Source organism: Pelodiscus sinensis, chromosome 23, assembly GCF_052426305.1.
Source record: "Pelodiscus sinensis isolate ZL-2025 chromosome 23, ASM5242630v1, whole genome shotgun sequence".
Classification (NCBI taxonomy): Eukaryota; Metazoa; Chordata; order Testudines; family Trionychidae; genus Pelodiscus; species Pelodiscus sinensis.
The window spans coordinates 4988300-5009878 of NC_143074.1; the positions used below are offsets into that span (position 1 = coordinate 4988300).

The 21579-nt window shown below is 55.0% G+C and overlaps 1 protein-coding gene across 4 annotated transcripts in view; it reads left to right on the plus strand.

Annotated features, from left to right (window-relative positions):
- The window catches only part of STXBP1 (syntaxin binding protein 1), a 67365-nt gene extending 46551 nt beyond the window's left edge, over window positions 1–20814 (plus strand). For 2 of the 4 annotated variants that reach the window (XM_075905260.2, XM_075905261.2), the window contains exons 17-20: window positions 5225–5310; window positions 8331–8485; window positions 10394–10519; window positions 18181–20814. In XM_075905260.2, coding sequence (XP_075761375.1) covers window positions 5225–5310; window positions 8331–8485; window positions 10394–10503 — 351 coding nt within the window. In that variant the 3' untranslated portion in view covers window positions 10504–10519; window positions 18181–20814. The remainder of the gene's footprint in view (window positions 1–5224; window positions 5311–8330; window positions 8486–10393; window positions 10520–18180) is intronic. The other 2 variants (XM_075905263.2, XM_075905262.2) reach the window with 1 other exon arrangement.
- Window positions 20815–21579: the final 765 nt, after the last annotated feature.

Sequence of the window (21579 nt, forward strand, 5' to 3'; positions counted from 1 at the left end):
GGATGTGAATGTGAGGAAAACCGGGAAAATCTGGAGAGAATTAGAAAAGGTGGCACAAGACAGAGAGGCTTGGAAAGAAATGTTGATGGCCCATGCTGCCATAGGAGCGAAGGGCAAAGACAACGACTCAAGAGAGATCTTGGAGGCATTGTGGATAGTTCTCTGAACACATCCACTCAGTGTGCAGCGGCGGTCACAAAAGCAAACAATGTTCGAAATCATTAAAAAGGGGATAGAGAATAAGGCAGGGAATATCTTATTGCCTCTGTATAAATCCATGGGACACCCACATCTTGAATACTGCGTACAGATGTGGTCACCTCACTTCAAAAAGATCTCTTGGCATTGGAAAAGGTTTAGAAAAGGACAACACAAATGAGGAGGAGTTTGGAACGGGTGCCATCTGAAGAGAGATTAGAAAGACTGGGACTTTTCCACTTAGAAAAGAGGAGACTAAGGGGGGGATATGATAGAGGTCTATAAAATCATGACTGGTTTGGAGAAAGGGAATAAGGAAAAAGTTATTTACTTGTTCCCATAACATGAGAACTGGGGGTCACCAAATGAAATTAATAGGTAGCAAGTTTAAAATAAGGAAGTTTTTCTTCACATCGTGCACAGTCAACCAGTGGAACTCCTTGCCAGAGGATGTTGTGGAGACCAGGACTTTATCTAGTTTATCTAACCCTGTTAAATTCATGGAGGTTAGGTCCACCAATACTTATTACCCAGGATGGGTAGAAATAGTGTCCCTAGCCTCTGTTTGTCAGAAGCTGGAAATGGATGACAGGGGAGGGATCACTTGATTACTTGTTCTGTTCACTCCCTCTGGTGCATCTGACATAGAAGACAGCATGCTGGGCTAGATGGACGCACTGGAGAGGGTCCAGCGGAGGGCGACCAAAATGATGAGGGGGCTGGAGCACATGACCTATGAGGAGAGGCTATGGGATTTGGGTTTTTTTAGGCTGCAGAAGCGAAGAGTGAGGGGGGATTTGAGAGCAGCCTTCAACTTCCTGAAGGGGTGTTCCAAAGAGGCTGGAGAGAGGCTGTTCACAGTAGTGACGGATGGCAGAACAAGGAGCAACGGTCTAAAGTTACAGTGGGGGAGGTCTAGGTTGGATATTAGGAAAAAACTATTTCACTAGGAGGGTGGGGAAGCACTGGGATGGGTTCCCTAGGGAGGTGGTGGAATCTCCATTCCTAGAGGTGTTTAAGTCTCGGCTTGACAAAGCCCTGGCTGGGTTGATTTAGTTGGGATGGTCCTGCCATGGGCAGGGGGCTGGACTTGATGACTCCTGAGGCCTCTTCCAGCTCTATGGTTCTATGACCTTTGGTCTGACCCAGTACGGCCGTTCTTATTGCAAGTGCTTTGGGGCAGGAACTGCTTGTTCTGTGTTTGTTTTGCACAGAGCACAAATAGGGTCGGATCCGTGACGGGGCTCCTAAGCACCACGGTAAAGCAAAGGCATTCACCTGCTTCCAGGACCGCATGGTCCTGTAGAACACGGACCCTCTGGGCTGCATCCGTCAGCTCAGCAAGCAGGGCGGGGTCTGTCAGAGCGTGCTGCACACTCTGGTCTCGGGAGGCGACCTGCCCTTCCATTTCGGATTGCGTGTGTCCAGCTGTGCAGAGCGAGGCGGTGCTGCGGGCACTTCACCATGCTCACAACCAGCCTCCCTCTCTGGGAGCGGGTCCCGTCCCTGCGCTCTGGTATCCCATTGCCAGGGTGGTGGAGCAGGTCAAAGGGGGAGGGGTATGGAAACACATTCACTCAATTCTCCATCACCCCTGGGGCAGATGAACGTTTCTGAGCCTGCCTGGCACAGAGCGCAGCGTTGGCTTTGAACAAAGATGTTTTCTGAGCTGACCTTTCAAGGTTAATTGCCGGGATAATAAACCTACTCTCCAGTGCCGTGGTGCTAGCTCGGCAGCCAACTGAGGCCAAGCTGCTCGGATTTTAATTTCTCAGGGTACGTCTACACAGCAAACCGTTATTTTGAGATGATGTCGAGCTGGAGGACTTCTTCCTCCGACTCCCGTAACCCTCATTCGACGAGGAGTAAGGGCAGTTGGAGACGACTGTTCTTCCTTCGACTGCCTACTGTGCAGACAGCGCCAAAAGCAGAGTGAAGCCATTTTGAAGTCAGCCACGCCATGGACGTAGCCGAAGTCACGTCTCTCCATTTGGCTTTTGCCCTGCTGTGTAGACGTGCCCACTGTGACGCAGTGCAGAAAGGACCCTGGCCTATGCTGCCACCTAGTGGCAAAAGGCAGCCCTGAAGTGGAACAGCCCTCTCTTTGGAACTGTGGCTGTGTCCCCGGCAGCCAGCAGAAGAAGGTTTTAGACTATTTACGAAGTCTAAAGGAGAGAGCTGCAACCCTTTCCCCTGCATGTTCATGGGATCTCAGCTTGGCTAAAGAGGAGCCAGCACTAGCAACTATTCCCCACCCGTGTTATTGCATAACTTCCCGTTCCCGAGTTTTCCGCTTCCCTCTGGAAAATGGGACCTTACTGTTTACCCATCACCCAAACCTGTGGGTGGGGAGTGTAAAACCCTCAGTGGCGGAGAGATTCAGAACCTGCTGGTGTCAGGCTGCAGTGCCCAGGGATGAGACAGCCTGGTGCTGCTCTAAACAAAGTCGCTCGCAGCCAGGCCTGCGTCTGCCTCCGTCACTGCACAGTGACTCACTGGAGCCTTCCCGTGAGGTTGGGGTTATTGTTTGTGCTGGCTGTGTCTGTGTGGGTGGCACATGAATTCTGCATACAGATGTGGTCGCCTCATCTCAAAAAAAGATACATTGGCATTAGGAAAGGGCAAGAAAAGTGATTAGGGGTTTGGAACGGGGCCCATATGAAGAGACATTGAAAAGAGTTGGACTTTTCAGCTTAAAGAGGAGACTAAAGGTAGATATGAGAGAGGTCTATAAAGTCATGACTGGTGTGGAAAAAGTGAATAAGGAAAAGTTATTTACTTATTCCCACAATAGAAAAATTAGGGTCAGCAAGTGAAATTAATAGGCAGCAGGTTTAAAACAAAGGGAAGTTTTTCCTTCACTCAGTGCACAGTCAACCTGGGGAACTCCTTGCCAGAGGATGTGGTGAAGACTAGGACTTTAACAAGGTTAAAAAAAGAGCTAGAAAGATTCATGGAGGTTAGGTCCATCAATGGCTATTAGCCAGGATGGGTAGGGATGCTGTCCCTAGCCTCTGTTTGTCTGGAAATGGGTGACAGGGGAGGGATCACATGAGGATTACCTGTTCTGATCCCTCTCTCTGCGGCATCTGGTGCTGGCCACTGTCGGCAGGCAGGATACTGGGCTAGATGGACCTTTGGTCTGACCCAGTATGGCCGTTCTTATGAGGGGGGTGCTATGGTGAGGGGCTACGTGTGCCCACTGGTGATCTTGTGGGGCTGGGGAGGGGTGAGGGGCTACATGTGCCCACTGGTGATCTTGTGGGGCTGGGGAGGGTTATATCGGGAGAGCTGTGTGGGTGGCCGGTAGGCTAAGTCATCCACCATCTGTGCAGTCTCCTTCATGCAACCAATGAAACTGCTGCATGCAAATGTGCTGTAGCGTGAGGGTGGTGATTGGTTGAGTTACTCTGATATCAAACTGGTCTTGGACTCTAAAGCACATGTCTATGGCCCGTACAGTAGCTGGACTCCACACTGGTGTAATTCATAAGACCAGACTGGCTGAGAACTCAGACTGGATGGCTACAACCCAACCCAGCCGTGCGGGAACAGGGTGGTATCCTGAACAGACAGCGCTCTCCGCCCTCCTTGTAGCTGCTTCACACACACTCAGTCAGGCTAGGCTTCAGCGTCACACAAACTCCTGGCATCTTAGTACACTACAGGGGTAGTTGTGTTACCATAAGGCGTACCAGCCCCAGTCATGCACCTGGGCCCCAGGGTGCGAGGCGATGTCCCAGCGGAACAAAAAAATTGGCTCCTGCCCCAAGAGTTCAGTGTCTGTTAGTGAATTAGAGGCAGAGGTGAAAGTGCGTCGTTCGGGGCCAGGACGGCGTAGCGGGGAGACGTAGCCATCGGTACGGTACTGGCCCGTACACAGCTGACGTTAACTACCATGGCAGTGCTGTCAGACCCTACAGGCAGCAGCCACCGAGCCCCAGGACAAGGGGGTGACTTTAATCCCTGATTAGATGGAGCCCTTCTGTGAGCCAATATGGCAATGCTTTGCCTGTTATTGATGCTGCACTGGAAGCAGCTTGTTTGGAGACTAACAGCGGGGAAGAGGAGTAAGGGGGGGGGGGAGTGTATGGGAGGGTGTGTGTGTGCATGTGTTAAATCCCACATTGGAAGGTGGGGGGGGGGGGAAGGGAGCTAATGTTCTCTGATAGGTTGTATTGGAGAGACTCTGTAGCATTTTCTGCCTACAAAGCTCTTGTGAGCAGCAAAAAAGAGTCAACCCCCCCTTATCTTTGACTGCTAAGTAATTAACCTAATGAACACTTGATGCATGCTAAGAATCAACTGCAAACTTGGGAGAGGGAAGACAGAGCAGATGCCTGTGGCCTTTGCTTTTGTTTTATCCCCGACTGCTCCCCCATCAGCCATGCTCTCATCCTGCCAGCGCCACCCCCGTGTTTTACAGACACCTCTGCCCTCCAGGGCCCTCCCTGAAGGCAATGACGAGGCACTAATCAGAGCTCTGTGACCGTTGGCTCAGCACCCCCTCAGGATGGTGGGGGAGGGTAGAGAGCAAGTCTTTAGGGCTGATGACAATGGCTCATTAAGGGTGCCTGGCCCCGTGGGGTTCCTCGTAGATCACACCTGGGAGCTGTGCAGAGTCATTACCCTGTTGCTGGGTGTCGGGGCTGGGAATCAGTAGACACAACAGCCGGCCCAGTCCTGCTCGGTTAGGCGCGCTGGAGGCAGCGGGAACCTCACAGCTGCAGCCTCAGTGATGGTCCCAGGGATTTTATGGCAGAACAGGTCTGCCTGGCAGGTGGCTTAGGTTCCGGGCTCGCCCAGGACATGCAGGAGTGGCGGCTGCAGAGCGACCTGCTCACTGGGCTGGCTGGGAAACCCAGGAAGGAGCAGGGAGGCCTATAGAATCGCAGCCGTACAGGGGCCTCCCGAGGTCAGTCAGCCCATCCCTAGTCAGGGCCAGGGTTACGTTTCCTAGGAGCTGTTTCCGACAGTACCACATTGCTGGGCCCATTAAGCTCGGACTCTTCTCTTCTCTTCCCAGGACACTATTGAGGACAAACTGGACACCAAGCACTACCCCTATATCTCTACCCGCTCCTCGGCCTCCTTCAGCACCACTGCAGTCAGGTAGGTAGAGCCCCCGGCAGAGGAGCCCTGCCCTGGCCCAGAGGAGGTGCAGCTCTGAACCGCAGGCCAGCCTCACCGCTCTGCCTCCATGGGCTTCTCAGCATCAAGAGGTTGTGGGGCACCAGAGGGCTCAGTTAGGATTGAAGCCCTGGGTAGATAAAAGACTTGCCCAGCATCTCACACACATGCGGCAGAGCCAGGAACTGAACTTGGGTCTGCTGATCCCCACACACATGGGCTGTGTCCAGACTGCATCCCTTTTCCATAAAAGGGATGCAAATTAGACACATCGCAATTGCAAATGAAGCAGGGATTTAAATCCCCCCTGCTTCCTTTGCATAAACATGGCTGCCTCCTGTTTCCAGCTCGGAGCTTTGCCGGAAAAAAGCGCCAGTCTAGATGGGGATCTTTCAGAAAATAAAGCCTTTTCCGAAAGATCCCTTATTCCTTTTTTTAAGAGGAATAAGGGGTCTTTTGGAAAATGCTTTATTTCCCAAAAGATCCCTGTCTAGACTGGCGCTTTTTTCTGGCAAAGCTCCGAGCCGGAAAAAAGCGGCAGCCATGTTTATGCAAATGAAGCGGGGGGGGATTTAAATCCCCGCTTCATTTGCAATTGGATGTGTCTAATTTGCATCCCTTATGGAAAAGGGATGCAGTCTAGACACAACCTTCAAGTCCTACCCACAACTTGTCTTCCTATGCCACCTTCGGGCCCATTACTGCCTTCGGCTGCACCCACAGTGTGCTCAATATCCAGTGACCATGGCAACCTGCAATGCAGCCTCTTTTCCCCAGGCCTAATCTGTAATCCACTCCGTACATCTGCTGCATGGGTAGGACCAGCAGCTGTGCCTGCGTAACAGGTGAAATTAGTCACCTTTCCTCTCAGCTCTTCAGAGAGGACACCTGCCAGCAACCTGTTACCTGGCCAACCAGGATAACCTGATCACCTCAGGAGAAAAGGGGGGGGATGTTGGAGAACAGAACATCATTAGTTAAAGAGTCTATCAGTGTTCATGTCATCACTCCAAGTCTCTAGCCTTATTCCCTCACAAGTGCTCTTACCAGGCCCAGAGTTCCCTAGGGAGCCAGGCCTGGTTGGTGTCCTGTGCTGCCCAAACTCAGTGCCTGTCTCTGCTTCTGTTCTCCCTTCACCTCCCCACTTCACACCCCCGGAATGAGCTGGTCTGGCTTATATAGGTTGAGGCCCCGCCCACTTTCAGCAGGCTGTGTGCTGATTGGTTACTTGGAGTCAGCTACTTGTGGGGTTTTTTCTGCTCCCCACCCCCTGGACATTCTGTCACAAGATCCCAGAATGCATTGCCAAACAGACTGCTGCCATCTGTGCTGGTCTCCCAGGTGCTCTCCCACACACACTAAGGCACCATTAAGGGGCACCATCAAGGCAGTAATGGGCCCTCTGAGGTCCCTCAAACATCCTATCAAGGTAGGGTGGCCTAACAGTCACAGAGTGTGTGCAGGGTAGTACAGCCTAATGGCTAGAGTCAATATACACTTCCCCTCAGTTCAGGATAGTACAGCCTAATGGCCACAGAATCAGTACACAGTATAGTCCAGCAGCCACAGAGTCAATATACTTCCCCCCTTCCCCAGGTCAGAGGGATACAGCCCAGCAGCCCAAGAGTCAATATAATTCCATGTTCGAGGTAGTAGGGCCTAACAGTCACAGGAGCAATACACTTCCCATGCAGTCAGTTTGGCCTAGTAGCCAGCGGCCAAAGAATAGGGGAAGCTCCCAGCTGCTGGGATAGGGGTAGGTGGGATCCGGGTAGGTGAGGAAGGGGTAGGGGGATCCGGGCCCTCCTTCTGCACTGGGTCCCAGTCCAGGGCCCTAACAACAGTGGAGCGGTTCACTGCTAGCTTGGCAGGGAATCCACCGCAGCACCCCCTACCTGTATCCTGGAGGGAGTCCTCTCACGCCAGTCTGGAGGCACCTACCACAGTCCCTCAGCCTGGCTGCCACTGCTCAGTCCAGCTATGCTTCCTTCCCTGGAGTCATCAGCCCTGAGCAAGCCCCCCCAGAGGTCTTTATATAGCCAGCCTCCAGCTGGCGCATGACCAGCAGGGCTGTGGGGCCAGCCCTCCTCAGCTAGCAGAACCAGGGTTGAAACACTCCCGTCAGAGTCACTGTGGGATAATTAGGTTAGGACAGGTGTGGCTGCACAGACATGGGTGGGGGAAGCTGCAGTCTGGACGCAGCTCAACCCTGCTTGGGTTGGGGTGGGATGGAGGTGTCGGGATCTGGCTACAAAGGTCCATTTGTAGCTGGCAGGTGGATAAACCCACAATCATCCCCAGCACCAGCAACTCACGTTGACTCTGCTTTCTTTCCTTCTGATTCCATGGGAATTGGAGCTGCTCAGAGTGCTCAGGGCAAGGCACGAGGTGGGCACTCAAGGGGGAGGTCCAACAGCAGCCCCTGTGGGTCCAGTTCTGAACCCCCGGCATCTCCTGGATCTTCCATTGCACCTCATGCCTGCCTGGCATCCAGGCCAGGCCATGTTGCCTAAACTGCAATACCTAGCGATGGAAACTGCTCCGTGCCTCAGTTTCCCCATCTATCACAGAGGGGTAACTGACTGCTCATCGAGAAAACATTTAAGATCTTTGCAGGCAAAATGGAAAAGCGTCACCAACTTTTATTATTGCTGCCTGTGTCCTAATAATATTTAGCGCTTCTTAACCCCCCCCCCCCAAATAATTAACCCTTGTAACAGCCCCAGGAGGGCAGGTAGCATTATTCACCTCTCTGCTTCGGTTTGGAGTCCCCTGCCTCATGTTCCTCACAGATACTGTCACTTACTCAAGTTTGTAGAGGGAGCAGAACCCAGGCCCCCGTCTCCCTGCCCTGTGCTCAGGCACCAGCCGGCGTTCCTCAGCCGGAGGGATTCGTCAGACACAGGAGCGGACTGGCACCGTGCAGAGCGATTTCAGAGTAGCGCGAGTGCAGAGACTCTCCGCTGCGTTTCACCACAGCTCTTCCTCTCTTCCCTCTCTAGTGCCCGCTACGGACACTGGCACAAGAACAAGGCCCCCGGTGAGTACAGGGCCGGCCCTCGCCTCATCATCTTCATCCTGGGGGGCGTGAGCCTGAGCGAGATGCGCTGCGCCTACGAGGTGACGCAAGCCAGCGGGAAGTGGGAGGTGCTAATAGGTGAGTGGCGCGGGCGGTCTGGGCTGAGCCACGCACAGCTCCATCCCACGCTTCTGTGTCTCACCCTCTCTCTGAACGCCGTTCCGCTCTGTGCCAGAGGCCAGCAAACAAAATCCAGTTTCCAGATGACCGTGTGGGAGGGACCGATGTGGAAAGTTCATTTCTCCCACCTGGGAAGCCGGGGTTTGCCCCTACCGACCATTGAGCCTGTGAGTCTGGCAGGGGCCAATACTTAACGCTTTGGGCAAAGGTGAGCTCTCTCTCCCAGCCAGTTGTTCAGGTGGAAGGAAAGGGAAGTTTCCTTCCTGACCCCTGAAATGGTCTCTTTTGGCCCTGAAGCATGAGAGTTGACTCTTGTTGCACCCTGTTGGCTTTTATTGGTCAGAAGACATACACATGTCCACAGACCTCCTTCTCCAGGGCAGAAGTTTGGAGGTGCTGCCACACAAGGGCAGCAAAGTGTGTGTGTATGTCCTGGGGTAGAGTCAAGATCCAGCAGGTAGCAGAGGAGTGAGGAGCCACAGACACTCCAGGGCTGTGTCTAGACTGCATCCCTTTTTCGTAAAAGGGATGCAAATTAGACATATCGCAATTGCAAATGAAGCGGGGATTATCTCTTATGTTAAGAGGGATAAGGGATCTTTCGGAAAAGGCTTTATTTTCCGAAAGATCCGCGTCTAGACTGGCGCTTTTTTCTGGCAAAGCTCCAAGCCGGAAAAAAGCGGCAGCCATTTTTATGCTAATGAAGCGGGGGAGATTTAAATCCCCACTTCATTTGCAATTGCGATATGTCTAATTTGCATCCCTTTTACGAAAAAGGGATGCAGTCTAGAGACAGCCCAGGAGAGGAGGACTGGCTAATGCATGGTTCTAACGGAGAGGCTGGCCTTTTCCTTGCTGCAGGTCACAATTGACATGCCCCCGGGGCGCTCCGTGTCTGTCTGTGCTTTGGGTGCGGGTAGGTCTGGAGTAGCAGCAGAAGTTGGTGTCGGGGTGATGGGAAAGGGAGCCTATGCCTGGTTCCAGGGACAGCTCTTAGGCCCTCCCGTCCCTGAGTGTGAAATTCACTCCTGCTGGGTTAGCACTGGAGGCCCTCCGGACTGCGTCCTTAACACAGCACTGCTCAGCTTGGCACATCCAGAACGTAGGCCGCTGGCGTCCCTCGTGGCTCCTCTAACCAGCACCTCATCTGCTCACTGGATTTTCTCCACTGGAACATCTACTCTGCCTTGCCTTTATCTCCTCCTCTAACCTCCACCGCCTGGCCAGCCACCTCTCCGTGCGGTTCTGTGTGTTGCGCACTGTCACCAATCTCATTCACCACGTCACATCTGCCATTAACGCGGCCTCTGGTCTGTGACTCTGATTGTTGCATGTGTGTTTAATGTCCCCTGACGATGGTGTCTCGAACCCTTCTGGGATGGCAGCGGTTTACCTCCAGGCCTCCTTGCTAAGCAGGGTTCTAAGATCCGCTCCATTCAGATGTCTTCAAGGTTTCTCTCATAATGATCTGACATAACATCCACTGGAATCGATGGAAGGATTCCCATTGACTTCAGTGGCCCTAGATTTGGCCTTCGGCCTAGCGTGCTTCCTAGAAGCCTCACAGCTCAGCAGAAATCTGAGGTGAGGGCTGGGGTGGAGACGGATGATTGACCGTTGCTGTTACCCTCATACAACACACCTTTGTTAACCACGGAGGCCCAGTGGTGACCGCATAAGCCCAGCCTCTGAGCTCATGTGTTAGTGCACGCAAACATCCATTTCTCTCCATCTCTCTCTGTGTGTCTCTCTCTGGCTTTCTCACCCATTTTCATCTGCTGTGTAGTATGAATATTAGGCCTAAGTTGGCATGTTCCTTTAATTTATTTCTGTTCAAGAAGTCAGCCCGCCTCTGTTCTCTCACAGGTTCTACTCACATTCTTACTCCCACCAAATTTCTCATGGATCTGAGGCACCCCGACTTCAGGGACTCCACTAGGGTATCTTTTGAGGATCAGGCTCCAACAATGGAGTGAGAGCCAAAGAAACAAAGTAAAAGCAGCTTATTAAAGAAAAGAAACTCTTCCACCTGGAAGGGGTTTCTTTGATACTTCCGTCACTCTTTTTCTTTAACTATTATTTCGACTTTTTTTTTCTTTTCTTCTTTCCTTTTGGTTTGTTGGTTTGTTTTGGTTCTTTGATGAGAAAATGCTTGCAGTTCTTCCTACCGATTTGAAAATGTGTCCAGTGCCGCCTCCATTAACCCTATACCATGAATCTCTTTTTGGCCAGAACTTGCCGGCATCCTCATGCCATCCGTCCCCCATTGCGGAGTCCTCGCGAGGCAGGGGGCGAGGGCTCGCTGGCGGGCACTCGACTGGAGAGACGCCGTCACTTAACGCATCTGAATGGGGAAAGGGCAGGAGGTGGACTCAGGATTCGCGGACCGGCAGAGCGCGTGCATGGATTTAGAGTCGGGGTTAGGGCCAGACGATTCCTGCGCGGATGGGCAGCATGAACTGGGCGCCGTGTGGCTGCATCAGTGGAGGCCCCTGCTTTGGCTGCAGAGGGGACGTGTCCAGCAGATCAGGTGTTAGGACAAACCATGGCTTCCGGTGGCAGGAGTCACATGGCTCCTAGAGAGCTACCTGGGCAGTGGATAGCAATCCCCGCGGCTCGTCGGACTGTCCCCGTCCTGCTCCCATCCGCAGTGGTGCTGGAACCGTTTGTGGGGTGCAGTTGCTGTGCTGCCACCCGTTAGACCTGTTGAGATCCAGTTGCCAGCTCTCCTGGACCAGATGGACTGGACTCCATTGCTGCAAATGGCATCCAGTCTGGGAGAGTTGGCAACCCTCACTGCCCTGGGGCAGCTGCAGAGCCCTGGGCTGGCAGCAGGACCCCGGAGCTGGTGGAGCCCATGGCAGGGCCAGTGGGACTCCGGGGGCTAGCAGATCCCATGGGGCTGGTGAATGACAGGACCCTGAGGGCTGGCAGGACCCCAGGTGGCTGGCAAAGCGCATACGGCCAGCAGGACTCTGTGGGGGCCACCCGGAGGCTGGGACCCAAGCCTGGAGGAGCTGGCAATGGGGCCAGCCCGCAGGCTCAGGGAAGCTGGGTGCAAAACCTGGGGGTGCTGAAGTACCCCTGCATCCCTGCGCCTTTGCCCATCCCTCCCCTCCCCCCGATTGCTGATGTTTTCATGTTGCCTCTTTCACGCCGCTTTCTCCATCAGGGACTTTTGCAAAGCCTCTGGCGTGAGGGTGTTTTGGGTTGCCAAGGGAACGGACTAAAGGGAGTCGTGGTTACGCTGTAGCAGCTTCAGAGGCCTGGGGCCAGATCCTGGAAAACTCTCCTTGCGGTCGGGTGGGCCATGAGAACGGCAGCTTTGCGGGTGTGAGGAGATGCACACCAAACCCTGGAGTCCTGTCACAGTGGGCAGAGGGGCACGATCAGTTACAGCCCAGGGGAGCAGGGACGAGGGATCTTCACAGGGGTTTGGGCAGTGGGGAAAAGGGGAAAGAATCTCATCGTGCCCTCCACAGATGCATGTCAAGCAGCACCAGCTGGTGCTGCCCGTTTTCGAAAGGGGACGTGACTCCGTTTCCCCCTCCTTGGAATGCTTCCAGGCTGCCCTTGACTTTTGTTTTTACTGGATCCGATTGTGGGCCATGCTCCTCCTCTGAGCCCCCGTTGGAAGCTCACAGAGCTCACAAGTCCCTTCCTGCACTGTCCCAGCTGGAATCCAAGCAGCCGCTGCCTCCAGGGGCCGCTGTCCGTCGCCAGAGGTTGGGTGCAAATGCCATTCTGGTGCAAAGGAGAGAGTTGGCTTTATCAGACCCTACGTGAGCATCCGGACGCACATTCCTCCAGGGCAAAGTCCTGTGGTTCAGGCGTAAGCGTCGGCCACCTCCCGTACACCAAGGTCTGCCAGGCAACAGTGTCAGAGGCGGCAAGTTTGTTGCACAAATGCACAGCACAACTCGGAATCCATTTGTGCTGAAAAACCTCCATCGCAATGACATCTCTTCTGCCTCCCCGGGCAGCTCCGCCGGCATGCACTGGAGATGCCAGTGAGACTTGGGGCTCCCTGCTTGTCTCACTCACGCCCCACCCGGGTGTGCCGTCCAGCAAGAGCTGAGGAAGAGAAGCACTCGGCTGCTCTTGGGGCTCAATCTCTGCTTTCATGGGGCACAGAGGTGAAAAGCATCTTCCAGCCAATCTGAAGTACCCTGGTGGGCGTTCAGGGCGGCATGCGGAGCGGAGCAGGTGGCCCGGTGTTTGGTGCTGCACAGAGTCTGTTGCTTTCTGAGGCTGGGTGTCAAAGGCCCACGTCGGTAAAGAGTTGATCAGCACAGCGAAAGCATCGTCTCCGACTCCATCCCCGGAGTGTCTCCATCAATCCCATTTACACTACCAGCACTTTCCACGTCTCCATAGACTGACAAGCCCCCAGTGCATCCCCTGGACCGACAGAGAACCCGAGTCAATACGAGGGGAAGTGACTTGCCCAAAGACAGAGGCGTAGCGGGCTGGAAGTGACCCCAAGAGGCCAAGTCCAACCTCCTGCACTGAAGCAAGACCAAGGAAACGTAGACCCACCCACAAGAGTTTGTCCAGCCTGTTCTTAGAAACCCCCAGCGATGGGGGTTCCACAGCCTCTCTTGGGAGCCTCTCCAGAGCGTAGTGACCCGCAGGGTTAGAAGCTTTTCCTAATATTGAACCTCAGATCCCCCAGGCCACAGATCAGCCCATCATCTCTTGTCCTACCTTCACTGGCGTTGCTCTCCTCTGGCCCCTCCAACGTGGCCACGTCCTTCTTAAAGCGCGGTGCCCAGAACCGGGCACAGTCATCTGGCTGAGGCCTCAGCAGGGCCAGGGAGAGCGGGCCCCTTGCCTCCACCCAGAGAGCCTCTGGCAGAGGCACCTGGCTCATTCGCAGGACTGAAGAGCCCCCATCCGGATTCCTGACCAGGGTTTTAAAAGAGGCTGCTCCCAGAGAGTATAAGGTGCGCCGGGGCCGGCCTTTGGGATCTGGCCTGTGTGGTGCAGGTTCCCATGCCCTAGGGCAGCGTTTCCCAGTTTTATTTGGCCATGGAACCCCTAGGGTTGCCTTAAAAAAAAAGAAAAGCCATCGCCACGTTTCGTCGAGCAAAAAACAAAACAGAGCCCCGGCCTGTGAGTCCTGCGGTGGCTCTGTCTCTTTAAGAGGGGGCGGGGGAGTGCCGGCTCTTCGCGGAACCCCAGGGTTCCACGGCGCACCAATTGGGAAGCGCTGCCGTAGGGACGTGTGTAGTAGCGCGTGGTTGAGTGTCAGTGCTGTGGTGTGAGCGCCTAGTCCCTTGGACCGTAAGGCCTGACTCCCAGTGCCACAATCTAACTGCTAGACAACGCTGCCTGTAGACTGAGAGTCGGGAACCTAAATGCTGGCCCTGAGTCTGCCCAGCTGCGTGGCGAGGCCTCCAGAACATCATTCTGCCTCCCCATGGGGCAGTTTCCTCAAGCTGTCGAAGGGGCAACACAGCCCAGAGCCTCAAAGGGGTTTCGGCACCTGCCTCCCACTGATGTCGATGCAGCGGGGCTGTGACAGCAGAGCCGGGAGAGAGAGGCTCACGCCGAGCAGCATTTAACCGCACCTGCCTGTGGAGCCAGATCCGGAATTGTGTTTAGGTGCCTGACTCCCGCTGATTTCAGGTTAGGCTCCTCCATGCCCGGCGAGGGGCAGGGGGCAAGGAGAGCCCGTGACATTTACCTTCATGGGGAGATGCCTGGCGACCGGCGGGGGAAAAGCCGTATAGAGGTGCCAGGCATTTTAACAGGGCTGCCAACTTTCCCAGGGCTTGCGGGGCGACGTAAAGTCCCAGCTCCAGGAGTCAAGGGATTACATGAAACGCTCGGATTTCACGTTGGCCTTTTAACGTACGTTTCTAGCCCGCCTGCTCGAAAACATGAAAACAGGAGCCCCTAGGGCCTCAGAGACGGGAAGACAACTAACAAGAACCCCAGATGTCAGTACATGTGCAGCCCAGCCCATGATTGGTGCCGGCTTCGGGGTGGCCATGCTGGCTTATTGCAGATGGGGGCCCAGGGACTCCAGAGGACTTTTTTGTAGCAGCTAATGTCCAACGAGGGTGACAGCTGCGGCCCTGGGAGAGGAGGCAGGCGGGCTGGCTGCTCTCATTGGCAAGAGCTCCAGTATTTGCCCGTCGTGTTTCTCTTTCTTCAAGGCTATGTCTACACTGGTGGGTTCTTGTGCAAGAACGGCCGTTCTTCTACAGAGCATCCACACCGCCCGCCCGCTCTCGCGCAAGATTTACAGTCCGGCGTCAGAAGAGAGGGCGTCTTGCGCAAGAGCTACGCTCTTGTCTAACAGGTGTAAGCTCTCTTGTGCAGGGGCTCTTGCGCAAGAGGCAGTGTGGACGCGCGGCAGAAATTCTTGCGCAAGAAAGCCCTATGGCTAAAATGGCCATCAGAGCTTCCTTGTGCAAGAGAGCGTCCACAATGCCATGGATCTTGCGCAAAAGCACATGGCAGGGTGGACGTGTTCTTGTGCAAGAGTTCTTGTGCAGGAATCTTGCACAAGATATTCTTGCGCAAGAACCCGCCAGTGTAGACATAGCCCAAGAGGGCAGCTCCATGAAAAACGAGTCAACCCAGAGGGTGGGTTCGTGCCGTGCTTGCTTTGTTTCTGTCTCTTGACATGTAAGAGGGCCGGTGGCTCCCTGACGCCGTCTGTCCGAGAAGGAAATAGAGCAGCTCTGCTGTAGGGGGCTGGATTTGCCCACGTTGCTGCTCCCCGCACCGTGTTCCTTGCTGCCCACGCTGCAGGGAGCAGGGAGAGAGAGACAGAGAGGAACTTGCGAACCTCCTTTCGAGCCTTGTTCCAGAGAAGCTCGCAGTGGCTAAGGCTGGAGCTGAGGGGGCCGTGAGTCTGGGGCCCGGCTTGGGTGGCTGAGGAAGGAGCCAAACAGCCACACGTCTGTCTTCTCCCTGCAGCAGGTCCGCCGGGGGGGGGAGCGCTCTGGAGAGTTGCCCGCATGGGGCCACCTGAGCCCAGATTTGGATGCCGCTCTCTGCATTAGCCAAGTGTTTTGGGCCCACGCTGCCCCCGCCTTCCCCACAGCTGGCAGGCGCCGGGGCTGGCGAGGGCGTGAGCTGAGCGTCGGCGGGGGCAAGGGTGTGACTGCTGAGCCAGAGTAGGGGAGGGTGGGAAACGCAAGAACCCATCCAGGGGGAGGAGTCAGATGAGGCTCCTCCTACGGCTGGGGGGGTGCGCCTCACAGAACCGCCGGAGGTAATTGTGTCTGGGGGGCAGCGATCCGTTAAAGGGAAGGATGCTATAAAGGGCAGGGGCTGCAGGAGGATGGTTACTACAGGGCAATCCAACCCCCAGCACCAGTAGATATTAAGAGTGGGGAAGCTAAGGCCCAGGGGCTGGAAGAGCCCCTGGCTTGCCTGGATCCAGCCCCTGAAGCTTGGATCTCCCCCCCCCCCCACCTCCCAGTATTGAAGATCCTGTACTGGTGCTCCAGCCCCCTCCCCACCTCGTGGGGCTGGAGCACACACAATCCACTAGCCTGGGCCCCCGAGGCTCTGGTGTGCGAGGGGAACAGAGAAGGGCTTTTCTCAGTCAGGGGCCACGTCCGGGAGGGGTTGGGTTTTTTTCACTTGTGTGTGGCCCCCGACTGATTTTTCTGTGGGTCAGTGGCCTTGACCCAAAAATAGTTCCCACCCTGCATTATCCGTTCCCCTGGAGTGGCCTTAGGCAGGGACTGGGAGCCGTTGCGCTGGCTGGACCCGGGTGCCTGTGTAAACGCCGCGGGGTGGGTCCGCCCCCAAGGGAAGCCGGCCGTTGAGCCCTATTTGTGTGAGCACGGCACTAGGGCCCCCATCCCCCGCCCAGGGGAGGGGCGCGCCCTCTGCAAAGCGACCAGGGTGGCGGAAGCAGCAGGGGTGTGCGCCCACCTCTGTGTACGCTTGCACGCACGAGGGAGAAGGGGTGGAGGCGAGCCCAAGCCCCGGTGTGTTGTACGTCGGCAGGGCGGTGCCGCGGTCAGGGCTGGCCTGAGCCCTTTTGGCGCCCTGGGCCCGGGCGTGCGGCGCCTCCCCTGGACGCAGGGCGCATGCGCAGGCCCACCTGTGGGGCACGGGCCCGCCCCCCCAGGGTGCGCAGGCTCACCCCCGGGGCACACGGCGCATGCGCTGCCCAGCCCAGCCAGCGCTGCTCGCACACGCGCCGGGCCGTGCATGGCTCCGCAGCCGTAGGGGCACGGGCGCTGCTTTCCGGCGCCGCGGGAGCCGGGCGCACGGCTCCTGATGGCAGCTGTAAGGAACGCCGCGTGCCCCTTACAGCTGCCATCAGGTGCCCCCCGTGGGTTGGTGCCCTGGGCAGCTGCCCAGCTCGCCCATGCCTCCGTCCGGCCCTGGCCGTAGCTGCCCGCTGGGCCAGGCCTCGCACACAACCTTGGAGGTCTTAGCCTGGTGCCTGGCAAAGCCGGGGCCTGCGCTGCTGGGGTGCTGAACGGTTCCTGCCGCCGTGACCAGCTCCCCGCTTCCCATTCTCGTCAGCGCCTCCCGAATCGCCTGCCAGCAACCAGCACCTCTAGCGGCCTCCCTCCCCCAGGGTGCCCTTCGCTGGCGGCCAAAGGAATCCCCCTCCCGTCCGCACTGCCCCCTGAATCTCCTCCCTCGTGCAGGGCTACAGGCCCAGCCTCTGCTTGCCTGTAGGAGTCCAGCTCCCGGCCACCTCCCTTCCTCCCCCATCTTCCGAGGGACGCACGTTTTCAAGAGCTGGCGACTTTTCACTGGGCTCCTCTCTCCCCCCGAGGCGGCGGCGGTCGAGGCGATGGCGGCATCTTTCCCTGAAGGCCGCCACTGCATAGTCAGTCCTCATGCGCCTCCCCCCTTGCCGCCCCACGCGCTCCAGGCCGTTGGGTTGACGCGAGGTCCATGTCCTCCCCACACGCTCCATGCCTCATTCTGTTGCCGCACCTAGCTCTCTCGCTGAAGGCCTCCATCGATTTCCTTTTTCTTTCCTTTATTGTTTTCTGCAACAGAAACACTCTTAATTCCATAGGCTCCCATTTTTGCAAGCATTTCCAATAATGTACGGTGCTGTCTCTGCAAGGTAAGGACGCAGGTCCCAGAGCTGGCCTCCGCTCGCCCGGCCAACGCAGTGCCCATCCCCGGGAAGGGGGGGCAGGGTGAGTGGAAGGGGGACAACCCCACGCTCTCCCTCGCTCCCAGAGCGGTAGCATGCAGCGTGTGCGCTCCACAGCCGAAGCAGAGCGCCCGCCGGGCCCTGTCGTCCCCCACCCCTGCTAGCGACATGCGTGGTTGGGGCCACGTGTATGGGCCACCAGGGAGTACGGAGGGGGCGGGGCTCTGCCACCAAGCCACACGCCTCTTTCTCCGTCAGCAGACCGCGGTGCCTGTGCAAGTTTGTACGCACGCTCAGCTGCGAGGGTGCAACCAACCATGCTCACGCTGGCCGTACCAAAGCCTTCCAATGGGAATCTGATTCCCTCCTGAGCGCCTCACACACCTACTTTAACTCCGCCTCCGGGCAACCGCGTGTACCGCCTCTGCTGTCACTGCGTGGGGGGAGCAGGGCCGCCCGGGCCCTTCAGTAGGGGGGTGCACAGCAGCGGGAACGCTGCCGGACGGCCCCTTCAGCGCGCTAACCATCTGCCCACCCTTCCCTCTGCCTCTCGCAGGGTCCACTCACATCCTCACCCCGCAGAAACTCCTGGACACGCTGAAGAAACTGAATAAAACAGAGGAAGAAACCAGCAGTTAAAACCAAGCGAGCGAAACGACAACTCCGCCTTCCTGGCTCACGGTGGCCCACTCTGGGGCTGCCCCGCTAAACGTTACTTTGCTGAACCATGGCACCATCTCCCGCCCTCTCGCTTGCTCCCTGGGCTTGTGGTTGAAAATCTGCCCTTCCCTTTGCCCCTCCTTTTACGCAAAAGAGGGTGAGTGGGCGGTGGGGCAACCGGACACAAAATGCATTGCATTTAAAGAATAAACTAAAGGAAAAAAATATGTATCCTCTATGCATCCAAAAAACAAACAAAAAAACCCCAACCCCAACCCAAACGCATTTTCAACTAACCCATTGCTAGAAAAAAAAATGTCCAAGTGTTTGTTCAGGCTGGATGGAGGCGCACAAATTATTTATAGCTATGTGAGCTTGAACCTATCCCAGATGCAACCACAACTGGTCCATGTGAGAATTTGCTCAGCTATGGACTTGGGAGAGTTCTTTGCACTGCTGCTGTCATTGGGGTTTTCTTCCTCCGTGTTTGGATGCGTGTGTATGTGATTCTGAAATGCATCGTTGGGGTTTTCTTTTTTTGTGTCGTGGAAAAAAATATGTTCAGTTGGGGGGCTACTCATGATTCCAGCACACCTGGCTCCAGCTCTCCCGAGGCATCCTCTGCTGCTGGCAGATGCTGCCTAACCCTGTCCCTCCTACCCCAGCTGGGTTCAGGTGAGCACATCTGGCCAAACCAATCCGATTGCGGCTGGAGGGCTGCCCTCTCACTTTGTATATGTAAGCAGGGCTTTTGAGATGAGCCAATCAGGACTTTGGGAGGTGGGATTCGAGTTGCATTTACCAATCAGCTCATGGTAGCCTGACTCTGAGGCTCCGTCTACACTGTGTGTTTTTTTCCGACAGACGATATGCAAATATAGCGCTCATTTGCATATCTTGCACTCTTATTTGCATATCCTCCTCTGATCCTTTTTTGCAAAAGTGGTTTTTGCGATAAAAAGCCCCATGTAGACGGGGCCATTTGTTGGAAAACACCCTTTTTGTGCAAGAGCCCTTATTCCTCAAAAAAATGAGGTTTACAGGAGCTTGTGCAAAAGGGGGTTTTCCTGACAAATGCCCCCTCTACACAGGGCTTTTTATCGCAAAAACCTCTTCCTCAAAAAGGATCGGAAGAGGCTATGCAAATGAGAGTGCAATATATGCAAATGAGCACCCCATTTGCATATCTTCTGCTGAAAAAATCACGCCGTATAGACATAGCCTGAGGGTGGCCAAAGCCTGATGTCTGGGAGGACGGCATGAAAGCCCCATGGTGCCGTTAGCTAATTGTGGGTGGGCTGGGGGCAGGAGAGGGGCAATGGCTGAGCTCCATTCAGTGACTGGGCTGTCATGACCGGAAACCAGCCCCATCCCAGTTATGAGCTGGGATGCTAGCGCCAGTCTGCAGACAGAGAAGGTTTTAGCTCAAGTGCTCCCCACAAAACAGCGCCCCCTAGAGGCAGAGCCCAGACCTGCTGGTACCCAGATGTTTCTGCTATTTAGAGATGCACAATATCGCAGCTCCATCCAAATCTTTTCTCCAGCGGTTCAGCTCTTTTCTTACCCAGCCTCAGTCTAGTATATTCCTTAAAGAAAATAATATCAACTGATATATACAGAGGAATTTTTTTTTAGACCTGCGGGGCAAAAAAGCCTCTCTCTGCTTGCAAAACTATTAATTACCCCCAAGGCCCTGTGTGTCTCAGTATTGAAATTAAGTTAAAAAAAAAAGTACTAAAAAAAAATAATCTAAAGGCCGTCATTTCCTTGGGTTCGTCTGGAGGTCTCTCCTGCACTGCTCTGAGTAGCGCCGCCCCCGTTTGTTTCTGCTGTTGTCGTCCAGTAGTGAAATGTTGATGACTGTGGAAATCGCCAACACTCCTAACCGGGCCTCCTCCCGTCCCTCTTTCACGGCAGACTGTGTGTATATTAGTTAAGGTGTCTTGTGATGTTCTTACGAGCTTGGCGTATAGTGGTTGAACTAGACCTTGTTACTTTTCTTTAAATTATTTCCTTTCTCCCGCCACCTCTGGCGTTAGCTGCATTGCGATAGTTTAGGGGTTCTTCCCCCCCAAGGAACTGGACTCCTTGCCCGCCTCTCACCCTGGCCTTCCCAAATAGATCTCTCTGTTTTATAGGTGTTTCGATTTTTTTCCTTGTCACTCCCCCCGTCCCCCCGGTCCTGATCCATAACATTAGATACAGGCAAAGTCTGTAAACATTTGCACTGATCTTTGTTAGTTTTTCTTTGCCCTGTCCCCTCCTTCTCATTTGTTTATATTAGCATCCCACCTGCTACAGGATCTTGTCTGTTGGACATGGTTATTTTTCTGTTTGATCTCTCTTACCGTTATTTATATAAACAAATAATTTATCAAAAAGGAAACATTTTAAAAGCATCTTGTCTTGGAACTTGTTTACCTTGAAACTTATCGGAATCTAAATGTTTGAAACGTGTTGAAGCACAAACATGTATCATCTCTGTAGAGCTGTATGAAAGCACTCGAGTCAATAAATAAATATGCTCCCATACATGGTGCAACGGGCCGCCTGGCCTGTCTTCTTTTCGGGGGGGTTGGTTAGCGCATGAAAGAGCGGACCCTGCCCCCACGCTCTGGAGCAGACCTGGTTGCAGAACAAAGGATGGACAATCGTGCAACTATTTTTGTACTTTTTTCCCCCTTTGGGGCGGGTCACGTTTTGATCCACTTTGATCCCTTGCCTTAAAAAAAGGCAAAACGTACCGATGCCCTCCATTCCCCCAGGCCCTAGGAAGCCTGGAAGCGTGTCTCTCTTGCCCACAGAAGATGGTCCAATAAGAGATACGACCTCACCTGTCTTGTTTCTCAAATAGCCTGCGACTGACACGGCTACACCCCCACTGCCCTCTCTCCCCCCACCTCCTGACTCCTCATTTGTCAGGGACAGTCACAATGTTGACAGAGGAACATGGCAGACTCTGAAGACTTGCAGCAGCTCTATGCTTTGCAGAGCTTTCTCCTGGGAATGCAGGCTTGGCCACGCTGAGTAAGACCCTTCGTGGCTGCTCTAATAACAACACCTTGCTCTTGTATGGGCCCTTGCCTCAACAGATCTGTACAAGGGAGGGCCGTGTCATGCGATGGGGGACTGGGGAACAGAGAGAGACCCCGTGTCCTGCCACCGTCACCCAGCAGGTCAACCGAGACTAGAATCTGTCTCTCTAGAGTCTCCCTGGGATGGCCAACCGGACACTAAGAGCCAAAACAGCTGTGGATAGTAGTGCAAAAAGCCACACACCCCTCCCCCAGCCTTC